Below are 16366 nucleotides of genomic sequence, written 5' to 3'. Positions count from 1 at the left end.
ATGCCCAGATCTGGAGGAAAATCCAACAAGTTCCTACAATGATGGCAACAGTTCTGGTTGGATTGTGTTTGTTAACTTGACACAAGCTAGAATTATCTGAGAAGAGGGAATCACACCAGAGAAAATGCCTCCATAAGACTGGCCTATGAGACTTTTCTTTCTTTCCTTCTTTTGAGACAGAGTCTCTCTATGGAGCCCTGACTATCCTGGAACTCACTATGTAGGACAGATGGGCCTCACATTCACACAGATCTGCCTGACTCTGCCTCCTGGGTGCTGTGATTAAAGATTTTCTTGACTGATGAACTGTGAACTGTGCCGCCCCTGAGCACACAGCTTTTGGATAGTATAAGAAAGCAGGCTGAGCAAGCCATGAGGAGCAAGCCAGTGAGCAGCACTCCTCCATGGCCTCTGCATCAGCTCCTCCCTAGCTTCCTTTGACTGTGATAGGGGACTGTTACACTGAAATAACCCTTTCCTCCCTAGCTTCCTCTGACTGTGATAGGGGACTGTTACACTGAAATAACCCTTTCCTCCCTAGCTTCCTCTGACTGTGATAGGGGACTGTTACACTGAAATAACCCTTTCCTCCCCAAACTGCTTTTGGTGATGTCATTTATCACAGCATTGAATAGCAACAGAAACAACACCAACAGAAACCTGGAGACAAATACCTCATGTTCCAGCCAAATATGCCCTATTGTATAAACTCTAAGAGGCCTTTCCAACAACATATACTAACCATCATCCTGCACTCTAGGAAATGGTTGCTCTACCACAGACAAATAACTATATACTGCTTTACTGAGTGGTAATGTTTATGTTCTCTCTCTCTCTCTCTCTCTGTGTATAATATATATATATATATATATTATACACACACACACACATATATATGGAAACTAATTTCAACTTTATTCAAACAAATCAGTCATATGAAACTTTAATCAAAATTAAACTTGATTATTATATCAGATTTAAATTTTATATTTTTTTTTAGGGAAGGAGCCACCAATTTGCATGTTTAATTTGAGGAGAATTTTTAAGTTTGTTTTTTAGGTTTTTGAGGCAGGATTTTGCCACGTAGCTTAATGGCCTCAGACTCCTGACCCTCCTACCCTACCTTCTGAGTGCTGAGAATAAAGGCATGAGCCACCATACCTGGCTTAAAGAACTTTTTGACAGCAAAACTAAGTAAAAAGTACATAGCCCTCAAGGCCAAAAGTTGTTTTACCTGACCCAGGCTTACCTCCCTCTATTATCTGTAAAGCCTCATGTAATGAGTGGACTTTCAAAGGACTGAACATAAGCACATATCCCACTGTTCTGAAATGTCCCAAACGGAATCCACAGGCATTCTAGATCCACAGGACAGTAGCAGGAGGAGGTGTGCATTCTGAAGCCTGGGACAACAGACTTAGGACCAACTGACTTTGCTACTTGGAGGTTACTATCCTCAGTGAGCTATGAAGACAGCAAAAAGCAATGACATTCAAGCTCAAGGCCACACTGAAAGATCTGGCATTAGTGGCAGCTCTCAAAGTAGAGGTGAAACTCCAAAGAGGAAGCACAAGTCAAATGTGGCAGAATTCCCAGCACCAAGGAAGTTGGGGCAGGAAAGAACTGCAAAGTTTGAGAGCAGACTGGGATACACAGTAAGTTCCAGGACATCCTGGAACACACTACAGAGTACGCACCCCCTCACGATGTGCCCTCCTGGAAACAAAGAGGACAGACTGACTTTAGGAAATGGTTGGGCCAGGCATAGTGGCACACATCTTTAATCTCAGCACTAGGGAGGCCGAGACGTGAATTTCTGCAATTTTGAAGCCCACCTGGTCTACATAGTGAGTTTCAGGACAGCCAGGAGAGGCCCTGTAGGAAATAGGAAAATAAAAAAGCACATCTTAGGGGAGTAGGCTGGGGTGGGGGTTGGGGTGGGGGTGGTGTCTTGGACTAGAGAAGATGAGTAAGAAGTGAATAAGCCCATCTAACAGCACTGACAGGGAACACTTAACTCTTGGGCTTATTCATTTGCTCCAGAAAGCAGATCCAGGATCAGGATAAAAGGCAGGAAGATCAGATGGGTGGTGGTAGTGCACACCTTTAATCCCAGCACTCGGGAGGCAGAGGCAGGCAGATCTCTGTGAGTTCGAGGCCAGCCTGGGCTATAGAGTGAGTTCCAGGAAAGGCTCCAAAGCTACCCAGAGGAAAAGAAAAAAGGGAAGAATACATCTATTGTTTATAAGTACATGAAAACCAATAAGCATCACTTTGTTGTCTGCAACAACAAAAAATGATTAACCCTTTCAAGCTCAAATCAAAACAGAACATGTAAAGAATAAATAAAGAGGGGCGTTAAAGAGCATAAAATAGAAATTTATTCCTCCACTAATAATGGATTATAAACACTACTTTAAAAAAAATGGTAACACAAATGAAAACGAAAGCTTGTATTCTTATTTAATATTGTAATATTTGCACATATAAAAATGCAAAATAACAATAAGGTTCTTATATGACTAGTGAAGAGGCTATAGGAATTTTGAGACTCAAAACCACTTTCTTCAAATGGGTCTATCCATAATTCCAAGAGCTGGGCACCTGGTCCATTTCAATATATTTTGTATGTCTGTGTGCACATGTGTGAAAGTGTCCTCAGGAGCCAAAGGAGGGCACTGGATCCCATGGAGCTGGAGCTAAAGGTCATTGTAAGCCTCCCTATGTAGGTGCTGAAAACCAAACTGGTACCCTCTGCAAAAGCAGTTTGAGTTCTTAGCCACTGAACCATCTCTAGTCCAATGTATTCTATTTGAACTTGATGTCCGAGATTTTCTATAAAAAGAACCTGTTACAGTTAATGCTGTCTTCTGGTTTATACTAGAGAGACACTTGTGCCTTTCCCTTTAGCTGTCAGATACGGATGGAGTCAACGGGCTCTAAGGACTCAGAATCCCCAGGAGTTTCATGCTGGGGTAGAAAAAGACCAGGGAAGGAAAAGGCCGGGGTATTAGAGCCGACCAGAGAGACAGCTAGTCTCCAGGAAAGAGATTTCACACAGTTCTGACAACTCATTAGGTTACCTTGAAGGAGACTGAAGACAATCATATGCCCATGGCTGGTCAGTCAGTATACCTTGGCCAGAACTGTAACTAAATCGCATGTCAGGACCCCGAGACTGGACTCAATGGTCCCTGGACCTGTATTTGTCCATCTTCCCAATGCAGCCACAGTGAATAAACCTCCTTTTCCCTAGGTGTACCTAAAGCCCCTCTTCCTGAATAACCATACTTAGACACTACTCATCACAAAGCAATTTAAACTGCAAGTCTAAATCGGGGGTAGGGGAGGGATGGGGGGTGTTCCTTAACAATTCCATTCTCCTACATCATTCCCATTTTTCCCAATGTATACCTAAAGAACTGTCAGCTCTTTACAGCATGATGGGGCATACTGTAGAGGATCTGGTCTGAAATTCTCTGCAGGAACAACCATGACAGTCACCTAAGAAGGCATCTATGGTCCTCCCATATCTTAATTTTGTGCCAGATGCTCATAATACCATGTAGTTATTGGAAGCAAATACTGCTGCCGTCCTCACTGTATAACAGGCATTACTTGAAATGCCTGACACCTATCTATTCTCAAGTCTACTCTTTAAGCATATCAAAAATAAACCAACAATCAGAGGGTTTAATTAAATTTCACTAACAAATAAAAAAGCTTCAACCAAGGGTAGGTACTGAGATACTGCAAACTCCCCTTGGCTACAGTTGGCACACTTTGGTAGAGGAGCATGTGGAGGCTGGCAGGCTGTGCATAAAAGCAGCACAATCTGTCCAATCCCATCCCATCAAAAGGATGAAGCGGTGTCAGAGATCCCCTCTGGCTCATGGGAAAGACTTCTTCCAAGGGTCCTGTTCTTTTTAACTTGAAAAATAAGTAACAATAGTGATGCCTTTTTCTATTAATTCTACATGCCACACACTCTATCATTTAACCCTAGAAACAACCCAGTAAGGTTAGCATTTATTTTACTATTTTTAATTTTGTGTCTCTGCATAGGTATGTGTCCATGAGTGCCAGTGCCCTCCAAGGCCAGTGCCCTCAGATCCCCCAGGAGATGGAGTTACAGTTTTAAGTTACCCAATGTGGATCCTGAGACTCAAACTCAGGTCCTGTGAAAGAACAGCTAAGCATTCTTACCTGCAGAGCCTTATCTTCAGCACTCTTAACAGTTATTTTACAACTGAGAAAGTAAAATTCAAAGGAGCTTTGAAAACTGATCAAATGAAAAGCTAACAGAATCATAACAACGGGATTTTTAGTTTTGACAGCTGTACCACAATATAAAGAGTTCACATTATACAAACAAGTTAAGAGGTCTGAGGGAATTCTCTGCATTATCTTCATATGCTTCCTATATGTCTAAAATTACTTCTACACTGCAAGTTTACTTTTTTAAAATGAAAAGTAATGGGCTGGGGTATATAGTTCAGCTGACAAAATGCCAGGGCTGGATTTCCAGTGGGACATAAACTGGACACGGTGGTCCACATCTGTACGCTCAGCACTTGGCAGGAAGATCAGAAGTTCAAGGTCAGTTTGCACCCTCACCCCCACCCACATACACACAAACTGTCAAGTTAAGGCATGCCACAGTTAAGTCTTTTCTACTAACATGCCTGATAAGGTTAGGATAACCTTCCACTTCTGGTTCTGCTGGTCTTACTACAGTAGCTTAGAAATGTACCCTTAAAAAAAAAAAAAAAATGCCGCCGGGCGGTGGTGGCGCACGCCTTTAATCCCAGCACTCAGGAGGCAGAGGCAGGCGGATCTCTGTGAGTTCGAGGCCAGCCTGGGCTACCAAGTGAGTCCCAGGAAAGGCGCAAAGCTATACAGAGAAACCCTGTCTCGAAAAAAAAAAAAAAACAAAAAAGAAAAAAAAATGCCAATATTATATAATAATTTCAAACTCTGATTTGATTCTATTCCTAGGGTTTATTAAATACGACTTTCTTTTTAAAATGGATAATCTAAGAAACAGTACTTGGATTATATCCCTAAAAATAAAACAAGTACCCACAAATCTATAGTGGTAAAAATAAACAATTGAGTTGGGCTTGGTGACATACGCCTTTAAACCCAGCACTTAGGAGGCAGAGGCAGGCAAATCGGGGCCAGCCTGGTCTACAGAGTGAGTTCCAGGACGCCAGGGCTGTTACACAGAGAAACCCCGTCTCGAAAAACCAACAGATAGATAGACAGACAGACAGACAATAAATTGGTGGAAGAGGGGAGTAATTTCACCATTTAGACAAGTATTACCATCAGCCAAGTGATCAAGGTCAGCACCAATAGTCATAAATCACATCCATATCAAGTTCATCGCTTGACACGATGAAAATAGCACATTGCGTCTGTGGTCTTTCTCTCTCAAATAAACCTAAAGCCTCTAATCATAAGAAAAGCAGTAGATAAACCACAGTATAGGGACACTTTACAATATCCAACCTCAAAACTGTCAAGGTCATAAAAAGGAGGAAAAGTCTGAGAAACTGTTACAGGCAAAAGGGGCTTAAAGAATGATGACTGAAATATAATGTGGAACGTTTATATAATTTGGCACATTTACATAATGTGGTATATTTACATAATGTAGTACATGTAATAGGATCCTGGAACAGAAAAGGGAGTTAGGTAAAAATAATAAAATATGAATAAATTACAGGCTTCAGTTAATAATGTGTCACGGGGCTGAAGAGACAGCTCAGCAGTTAAGAGCACTATTACTCCTGCACAGTATCTGGGTTCAGTCCTCAGCACCGTATCCGGCAGTCAGCTCACAGCCGCCGGCTAACTCCAATTCCAGTGGATTTGACCCTCTGGCCTCCACAGGCACCTGCACACATAAGGTACATTAACTCCCATAGGCACACATATACATAAAAAATTAAAAAGTAAATCTCAAAAAATAATGTATCAACATTTGCTCGTTAATAAATGCAGCTAAATAGTTCTCATGAATTTTGCCATATTATTGGGAACAGCTACTGCCATCATCTGACGCTCATTTACATGACTATTGGGAATAGACAAGGAATGTTAGCTAGGAATCCCCAAGGGACTGCCCCAAAGAGTACCTACATGTGTGCTCCCCTTTGTGAGAACCTCAGCATCATGAGATTTTCTCAGGAGACATCTTGCCTAAGAAGCCTTTTCTCAGTTCTTGGGAGGTTACATACAGTGTTGTTTGGACTGCATTCATTCCGCTAGTTACAAGCAAGTCACTAAGGCCCAATCAGATTCAAGAGGAAGGGAGGCAAATCCCACTTGTTAAAGGAGATGAAAAATGTACAGGTGTAGAGGTGTTTAGTCTGTTGAGAGAGAACATGCGTAGCATGCAAGAGCCTGTGTTCAATCCCCAACGTGATTTTTTTTTTTTCTTTTTCGAGACAGGGTTTCTCTGTGTAGCCCTGGAAGTCCTGAAACTCACTCTGTAGACTAGGATAGCCTTGAACTCAAAAAGATCTGCCTGCCTCTGCCTTTCAAGTAACTGGGATTACAGGCATGAGCCTCCACCACCCGAGCTGGCATAAACCAACATAAGACTCTCCTCTTGGCAAAGCATCATTTTAGCACGCAATTTAATGGTCATTAATACTCATATCTTTGACAAATGTGTAATACGTCCCCAAAAGGGTATTTGTTGTGTTCAGTATGAAAATGCTATGTAAACACATATGTAGAATAGAAACTGTTTAGCCAAAACAAATGTCACTTCTGTTTTAACAGACGTCTAGTCTAACACTTACAAATAGAAGAAGATCAACTTGTTTAAATTTATCTGCTTAGTCAATTTTCTGTTTAAAACTACTTTCAAGACAGATGAGACGAGGCAATCTGATGGTAGTCTCAGCAAGCAGGAGGCCAAAGCAAAAAGACAGGGTGTTCTGGGCCTGCCTGGGGTATATACTGAAACTCTGTCTTCAAGGGGAGTGAAGGAGGCTTCATGGGGAATTTTAGTACTTTCTCAAAATTCAAACATATGTAAATGTATGGTTGGCAAATCATCACATAAAAAAAGGCATATTACAACCTCTGCCTCCTGAGCACTGGGATTAAAGGCACGCACCAGCACACCCAGTCTAATTTTGTTTTGTTTCTAAACACAATTTAAAAATTTCACAAATGCTTTTGGGGATAAAAATGGGGTTACAATGTCCTCTGAACAAAAAGCAGAATCCATATTGCACAGAAAGAGTTCTCACAGCAGAAAATCAAATGATGTTTAACTGAAAAATCAGTCAACAGTTTACATAAACATTTTTACTTAGAATAATGGACCGTCAGGCTGGGTGGCATAGTTCAGTGGTAAAACAGGAGCTGACCATAATATATATGACTCTGGGAATTGATCCCCAACTCTCACTCCAGAAGAGTATCAGTTCTAACAGTAATAATATAACATTTAGAAATGAAGAAAACTAATGCAAAACAGATATAAAGAAAGAATACTAATAAACAGTAATTACAGAATTAATAAAAGACAGCACTGAAGCTATGATCAAAATACTTAAGACTATTAGAGCTGTGTAAGTCAACAGAAACAACGTAATTTTTTTCTTTTGTGTATTTGTGCCGAGCAGTTTTAATTAATATAAGCCTCTGTGTGTTTACTTGGATCTGAGCGGCTGCAGACCAGGCAGGACACAGGAAAACTTCAGCTACATAACTCCAGTTCTAGGGGATTCAACACCCTCTTTTGGCCTCCACAAGTAATGCACACATATGGTACACAAACATACATGCAGCTAAATCATGCACACACATAAAAATAAATTAATTTTTAAAACTTTTAGTATATACTGTATGATTTAAATGACAGATAAAAAAACAGGCTAAAGTATTACAATACATGGGACCAGAAGTCAAGAAACATTAAGATGCATGTGGTAATAATCTGGATTACTATAGACCCCAAACTAACACGTCTTGTTTAGTGACAGTGACAGGACCTAGTGGCAGGCTTAACTCTGAAATGGTGGCAATGAGCCTGGCAATATTTTGAGATTGTTGCAGCGACTATAATATCATAGAGTTATGTTTTCTAAAAATGACAAGTCAAAAAGTAGTCCTATGCTACTGAGATTTGGACCTACACTCTACTTAGAAAATACTAAATTTCAGTTAGAGATTAGTGAAAATGAAACCCTTCCCCTTTTTCATCCACAGATACAGGTGAGGGTCTATAGGCCCTAGTTTAAAAATCCTGATTTAGTCTTTGACATAACAGCAACTTGAAATAGAAAAGATGTACATGTCAGGTGGTGCCTAGTCTTCATCCAGGCAGCCGGATATAAGAATATGATATTCAGGAGGAACTGGGATTTGAAGACATGTTTGGAAGCAAGTAAAAGGTAATTAAACCCACTGAGTGTAATACCAAAAAACGAGTAGCCTGAAGAAACAAGCTCTGGGGCAGTGTCTCTCAACCTTCCTAATGCTGCAACCCTTCCTCATGATGTGGTGACCCTCAACCATAAAATGATTTCATTGCTACTTCCTAACCATAATGCTGTTACTGTTATGAATTGTAATGTAAATCTCTGACATATGTCCCCTTGAGGTCACAACCCACGGTTGAGAACCACTGCTCTAGGGTACGGCAACATCTACTAATCAAGAGGCGGAAAGAAGAAAGTAAAGATTGTTAAGAATCAGCAACTATGAGTGTTGGGGTGAATTCAAGAGAGTGGCACCCCTGAAGGCCAAGGAAATGTTTACAGATGAAGAAGTCATCAACTGTCAAACACTTCTCTAGAACTGTACTCAATCAGACAGAACCACAGAACAACTTAAGGCATTTACTCAATGCTGACAACATTGCATACACCTACACCTACAACAGAGAGGTAAAGAAATTAGCCAAACATGCACAGTTAGCAAGATATCAATTCAGGCAATCAAAGTCCTCTTAGCCTTGCTCCTCTCCCTCTCAATTCAAATATAAAGCTCTCTGGATAATTATCTCCCTTATTCCTAGGACTAGGAATAAGTGCCATCTTGTACTGAAATGATAATGAAGCAGTAGTTTGAACCAGATATTCCTGGAATTCCAACACCAGATAAGGGGCTGGTTCAACATGAATGTGATAGTTCACAAATACGAGGAAACCAGTGCAATGGAACAGAGCAAATGCTAAATATCACAAGTCAAAAAAACATTCCTGAAATAAAACCTCAAAACAACATACTGAATGGGGGGGCCATGTATCTTGGGAAAACTAATCCAGGAAAAGAGCCGGGTGGTGGTGGCGGCGGCGGCGGCGGCGGCGGCGGCCATCAGCTAAGAATCCATGTCTGCCCTATCACTCACTGTGAAAGCCACAAAGGCCAGATTCTTTGGCACCAACATTCATTTACACAAAACTTGCAGAAATCCCCAATTAGGTTCCTGTCTTTCAGATTACCACCCTTTCCTCTCTTGAGCAGGAAACAGACCAAGTCAATTAACAGCTCACTACTTAATGACTCTAACTCTGACCCAATTATTTAAACCCTCAAAAGTTTGGTGGTGGTGTTGTTTATGCTCTTCTGGGGGCCTGCCACTCAGCTCTCAAATAAATCACACATGGAGGCTTATTTCTAATTATAAATGCCTGGCCTTAGCTTGGCTTGTTTACAGCCAACTTTTCTTTCTTTCTTTTTTTTTTTTTTTTTTTTTTTTTGGTTTTTCGAGACAGGGTTTCTCTGTGTAGCTTTGCGCCTTTCCTGGAACTCACTTGGTAGCCCAGGCTGGCCTCGAACTCACAGAGATCCGCCTGGCTCTGCCTCCCGAGTGCTGGGATTAAAGGCGTGCGCCACCACCGCCCGGCCCAACTTTTCTTAAATTATCCCCGTCTATCTTTTGCCTCTTTTACCTTTTTCTATTTCTGTGTACCTTTGTTCTGTTACTCTGTGGCTGACTGGGTGGCTGGCCCCTGGTCTCTCCTTTTCTTGCTCCTCCTCCTTTCTCCTTCCAGATTTCTCCTACTATATATTATTTCTGCCTGCCAGCCCCGCCTGTCCTTTCTTCTGCCTCACTACTGGCCGATCAGCACTTTATCAGACCATCAGGTGTTTTAGACAGGCAAAGTAACACAGCTTCACAGAGTTAAACAAATGTAACATAAACAAAAGTATCACACCTTAAAATAATATTCTACAACATATTGTCTTAAAGATGAGGCAGGGGTGGGGGCATGGGGTGGGGCAGAACAAAACTACAAGCATGGTGACTCCCACATGTAATCCCAGCACTTGGGTACTGAGGCAGGAGGACTGCTACGAGGTCCAGGCCAGTCTGGGCTATGGAGCACGTCTCAAATATAAAATATGAAGACTTTGTAGTGTAGGTTGAAAGACAATGCTGCAGGATAACTGCTTAAATCAGTACTTAATGTAAAATGTACAAATCACAACCTACTGTTACTACCAACCAAGACTTAAGTTCAGATCGATTCATCTACTATCCTCATACAACTGACAAATGAATAAATATTAATGTTTAAAATTACTATCCTTTCATGTATCATTCATTGAACCCTCAAGTGTTAAGTTAGGTTCCACTGGATTTAAGTATTCCTCTAAATTACTTTATTTTTGAAATCTTTTCAATGACTTCTGAAACCAGCCATGGGGGTGGGGTGGAGGGCAGAAACACAGAAAACCATACATGTGAGTGGACTTGATCAGAACGTTATGGAGAATGCGCGTACAACTGCATTTATCTGAATTTCCCTCTTTGCCATGTCATTCTCTCAGCCTAACAGAGCTACTAACATTCACCAGCTTTACTGTCTAAGGAGGGGAGCTCACTATGAAAATCTCGAGTACTGGACGTGACTCCAATCTGTGCAGTTCCACTCCTCTGCTGACCAAGTTTGCTCCTGTGGCTGAAGGTCCTGGTTGTGCTTTGACTTCTGACACGTAAGATCCATTTCATATATGCACATGCATCCATTTTATGCATAGTTTGATGAGGTCTTACAAATGTGCCTGCGGTGTTCCCACCCAATAGAGGAGAGAGCATCCCCATCCCTCTAAAGCACCTGCACTCCCGTCAAGTCCGCCCCACCCAGATTTAGGGCAGTCAGCGATTGGCTACGTCAGTAGAGTAGTTCTCCTTCTAGAATTTCATGTAAATGAAATCCCATGAGACACATACTCCTTTGTGCCTGGTTTATTTCACTTCACATACGCATGCCTGAAATCTGTGTATGCTGTGTTTATCAGCTGCCTGTTTCTTTCCTCTTTAACTGCCTTCATGGCTTTGAATTTTAAAGAGACTGAAGCAGAGTCCAAAATGTAGTTAAGGTTGCCTATCAGCAACCTGCATGTGTACATTAAAAGCTTAGTATTTAAAAGTAAAAGAATTCCTCTCCTTGCTGAGAATTGTTGGTTTTTGGTTTTCCAGCTAGCAGTGCTGAACTAAAGTCAGGCTTGCATTGTCCTCAGCTACCTGGATGATAAAAACAAAGGCAAGTACTACTTTGGACTTTGTCATCATTTCATGCTTGACTTAAATACTGACAGAGATAGCCTTTTTAATGTCACCAAGCCCAGGAATAAATAACTCTTCCTCCTCATCTCAACAGTCTTCCATTAGGAATGAGAGTGGAACAACTTCGGGGTGCACGGACTTGACTTCTAGCTCTGTCATTTATTTTCCCTCTCCCAGACAAACAGGTCCAAATTATAGAAGGCAAACTAGAGGAGACAGGCAAAGGTTTCGTGAGTATTTAGAGAAATGTAACTTATAGATCTGACTGTGCATTTTAGTAGAGCGCGTGAAGAGGAATAGAATAAGAACTATGCACACACAGTCACAGCCCTAATACCACAGAAATATTCACCCTGGAACACAGCTGTACAAGGTCCAACATGTCTAAGTACAAAGAAGGTTCCTCATGAGAAAAAAAATCTAAACAACAACAATCAAACAGCCATTTCAGCCACCAAATCACCAATCTACCAGGAAGGTAACTCAGACACTGATGGCCTAGTTGGCTAGATTAGCCTATTTATCAGTGTCATCCCAGAGGGAGGCTTGAAGCCAGGTACTATACAGCACAGCACAGCACAGCACAGCACAGCACAGCACTCTTGCTAACTCTTCCTTCTGGAAACACTTGCACTCATTCATTTTTATTCACTTATTTAGTCTCCTAAGTTAAACTGAGGTGGCCCACACACAATACGTAATTTTCAGCCTAAACTGCCCTCTATAACCACGCTGATTTACCTATTGCTAACTTCGCAGATGAACTTTTAAATTTTATGCATCAAGTTCGAATATGCTACTTGTTCAATTACAGTGTAATAAATAAAAATCTTACCCAAACAACCTGCTATTTCAATCTACCTACTAGTATTAATGACAAATACACTTCTTGTGCTCCAAAGCAGAAATCAACATTTTTCCAATACAAACCCAACCACTATTCTTGAAGACAACATGTTCCATTAGTGTTGTTAAATATTACCACTCCAGTCTTCAGCAGCAGCATCTAAAACACCTGTCTCCTCCCTAGACTAACCTGACTGGCATCATCTACCCTTTCTCTAATCCACTCACCAGTTTTTTGTTTTTTTAAATAACTCTAAACGTCCCAAGAAAGATGTGATGGCTTCTCATATTTAAGAAAAAACCCACTAAATACTAATACCCAGTAGTCTAGCTTAATCAGAACCTTAGCCTATAAACTGCCATGCCTCAGTCCTACACAGCTCAGGTACACTGTACATATGCCCATCTCACAGTCTACTTGTCCTACTAAATTCTCTATTTAGCTAACCAATCCTTCAAGGTACCTAAAAAAAAAGCATCCTAAGCTTTTTATCCCACCCCCTCATCACTTGCCTTTAGTGATTCACTTTTAAAGCACCCACTTACTGCACACAGAAGGCACACTAATAAATCCCTACCACCTGCTGTCTTTCCCCGATGTACATAAAGCAGCCCCTCCTAGTCCCTATTAGTCCAGTATGACAGCTGTTTTTGAGAATGTTCTGGCTCTAGACCAGAATCCACTCAGCCTGGCCCTTCTTATGGATCCTCAAGTTTTTAGGGCCAAGGAAAGACAAAGCAAGATGAAGAACAAATTACAAACTTTCTTTAGTGAAAAGAAATATAGTAACTATTTAGTTATAATGAAATCACCTTGCCCTCCCCACCCCTCCACATTCTATTACTTTAACATTCAAGTACTATCACTCTAGGCACTCATTTCAATGTATTTTAAACTATTTGGGGAATTTTTAACTATCTTTAGGTCACAATCTTTAGGATCATCACTTCATGGAGACACACAATCCCTAAAAATTTTAATCTCTAAAAGTGAACAGTAACTAACACCTGTATTTTGCAAAGTACTAACATGTTCATATATATCTACCATCATTTTTAATCACTGAAAAAAAAAACAAGAATGTAGAAAGTTAGACAAATGATAATAGCAAACATACAAAAGGGAAATTATGGCCAGTAAACATATGAGAATGTTGACTAACTACTCCTGAGGGGGGGAAATGCAAATTCCCTAATAGGAAAACACAAAATTAAAGCCACACTGAAATAATCATTTCCACCATTTTGGGAGGGACAAAAGATACTCAATATAGCAAATATAGACAAGAATACCGAGCTGTGCTGTCCAGGATAGTAGCCATCAGCCATATATGTCTAGTAAGAATCTAAACGGGCTTAAAAATTGAGATTTACTATAAAGTCCTCCCAGTCATTTTAAAATGCAAGGCCAATATGATTCTGGTCAGCTCCAATTCTTTATATTCAAAATATATAATACTTGACTCCCATAATTTGTCCATACAATATAATTCTGGAATGATACACTAATTTATTTCTATACATTGATCATACTGTCTGAACACAGATTTTTTTAATATCCTGTAATAAATCATCAATAAACTGTTGTATAGACATCTGTGTATCTAAATTTGGTGATCACCCTGTATTTAAAAATCAAGCAGACCAGGAAAGACGGCTCAGTGGTTAAGAACACTGGTTACTCTCATAGAGGACCTGGGTTCAAATCTCAGCACCCACAAACAGGCTAACAATCATAACTTCAGTTCCTGATGATCCAACATTCTCTTCTGGTCTCCACAGGCACTGCATGCATGTAATACACAGACATACGTACAAGCAAAACACCCACACACCTAAAATAAAAAAATTAATAAATAAAAATAAAAGACATCAGCAAAACAGACAAACAACACACACACACACACACACATAAACCTGCACTATAGCATAAGCGCAGACGAGCAAATAACCTTAAGTACACACAAACCTATATTGGAAAGGAGTAATCTAAGTCATTATTGACCCTTGCAAACCTACACTACCCTAACAAACTAGATTTTGTTTATAAAGAAAAATTGAGAACAATTACACATTAAGCTAAAATTTGCCCTTACACTTTACAATTTGATCAAGACATTCCTAAACTATTGAAAGCCAGTTTCCCCAAGTTTAGGCTCATCAACCATTCAATTTCAAATTAACCAAGCAAACTCTAAGAGGCTATGGGTATGCAACTCAGCACTAGAGTGCAAGCTCAAGACCCCATGTACGAGCCCCATCATCCCAAAAAAAGGAATGTGAAGGTTGACATGGGTGGGATTAACATGGTGTCTTAGGTCATACATGGAACTAATGTTCATTTTTATATTGTAAATAAATATAGCTGGGCGGTGGTGGCGCACACCTTGAATCCCAGCACTCGGGAGGCAGAGGCAGGTGGCTCTCTGTGAGTTCAAGGCCAGCCTGGGCTAGAAATGGAGTTCCAGGACAGCCAGAGATACACAGAAAAACCCTGTCTCAAAAAACAAACAAACACAAGTAAGTTCCCATTAAAGTAAAAACCTAATCTTGATTCACTGCAAGGAGAATCACAAGTCTCAGTGGCTCATAAACGAAAAGATCACCATGAATCAAACTTTAGAAAGACTCGGCTCTTTTGAGATTAACATGGAAGGCTTGTGCAACCTCAAGACAAACATCTTTCCCCAACAGTATCGTACACGGAAGGCTACAGAGCTTTTGTGGCTACACAACTGGCTACAGCAGGCAGAACACAGCACCTGCTTTGCAGCAGGAGTAGGGCAGCGTCCTGCAGAAATTCACAGTGCAGGGGAGGCAAAAGCCCCTCGGGACACAGCAGAGTCACGGACTACAGGGAGCAGTGAAGAACAATCTGAGCACACAGCCAAATGACAAACTGGCTCTGTCAGTCTTCCGCTGAACTGTCCAATAACCAGACAGAAGTAGAAGTATTTCAGTGGCAGTATTGCCAGACGCGACTGCTCAGCCATCAACCATTCAGCTATGTTCAGCTAAGAACAGAATCAGAACAAGGTCCTTTCCCAACACAAACAACACAGTTCACAGATAATCCCAAGCCACTGGTTCTGAAGACCAAGGCAGGGCCCTCCTACCTAGGTCTAGGACTCTCCCCAACTCTCGTTGTTGTCAATAACAGACCCCCTGGAAGTGTGTTCTTCCCACTACCCTACCCCTTCCCCCACTTTCCCTCCTAGAAATTCACCTCTCTGAAGTTGGACAGTAAGTGGAAACACCCAAGTCAAGTACTGATTTTCTCCGAGTCCCATTCTAAACTGAAATTCATGTCTCTCATAAGTACAATTTCCTCTTTCTTAACACACTCCAATTTTCAGCCAATTATACAAAAACTCTTCCTTTCCTTTTTTAAGACTAGTGAAGCTCAGCAAGACATGGGAGCACAAACCTGTGGTCCAATCGACTTGAAAGACTGAGGCAGGGGGTCACTTGAGCCCTGGAGTTCCATGGCAGCCTAGGCAACACAGTGACAGCAAACAGAACCAGCAGGTAAGTTCTAGCGGTTCTTAAATGCACACAGAAAGCACACACGTCCTGGAAGGCTCTCTGAGTGTTTGAGGCCAGCCCGAAAGGAAGTTCAGCCGTACAGTGAACCCAAGTGTCGCCGGCTATCGTGAACATAAGATCTACTGGGGGAGGGGTTTCATCTTTTGTTCATGCCAGCCTGAAAGATACCGTGCTCCCACAAAGCACTCAGCAAACCCAAGGACAACAGAGAGCCACATATTAAATACATTACCACTGTGAGCTTTTTACTTCTCTGTAGATTTTAGCCTAGAGTAAATGAAAACAGAAAGCATCCCAAACATTCAACGGACCGTTTGGAGTTCAATTACTTCTCATCTGTAGGAGACTACAAAGGAGTAAAACGTTGAGTAGAAACACCAGGCCCTTACCTCGGAGATGATGTTTTATTTGGGGTAGGAGGGCCTATAC

At 41.1% G+C, this 16366-nt stretch overlaps 1 protein-coding gene across 11 annotated transcripts in view; it reads right to left on the bottom strand.

Annotated features, from left to right (window-relative positions):
- Ppm1b (protein phosphatase, Mg2+/Mn2+ dependent 1B) overlaps positions 1–16366 on the bottom strand; it is a 58649-nt gene that overhangs the window by 34136 nt on the left and 8147 nt on the right. For 2 of the 11 annotated variants that reach the window (XM_006986510.4, XM_006986511.4), the window contains exon 1: positions 1235–1323. The exons of 5 other annotated variants lie outside the window; for them this stretch is intronic. In XM_006986510.4, the coding sequence (XP_006986572.2) occupies positions 1235–1307 (73 nt within the window). In that variant the 5' untranslated portion in view covers positions 1308–1323. Of the gene's footprint in view, positions 1–1234; positions 1324–1697; positions 1876–15818; positions 15872–16366 lie in introns of those variants that run through there. 4 more of the 11 variants (XM_076558917.1, XM_076558915.1, XM_042267285.2 and 1 more) reach the window with 4 other exon arrangements.

This window comes from Peromyscus maniculatus, chromosome 22, assembly GCF_049852395.1.
Source record: "Peromyscus maniculatus bairdii isolate BWxNUB_F1_BW_parent chromosome 22, HU_Pman_BW_mat_3.1, whole genome shotgun sequence".
NCBI lineage: Eukaryota > Metazoa > Chordata > Mammalia > Rodentia > Cricetidae > Peromyscus > Peromyscus maniculatus.
Note: the sequence above shows the minus strand (reverse complement) of the source record. Positions and strands in the feature narration are given on the sequence as shown.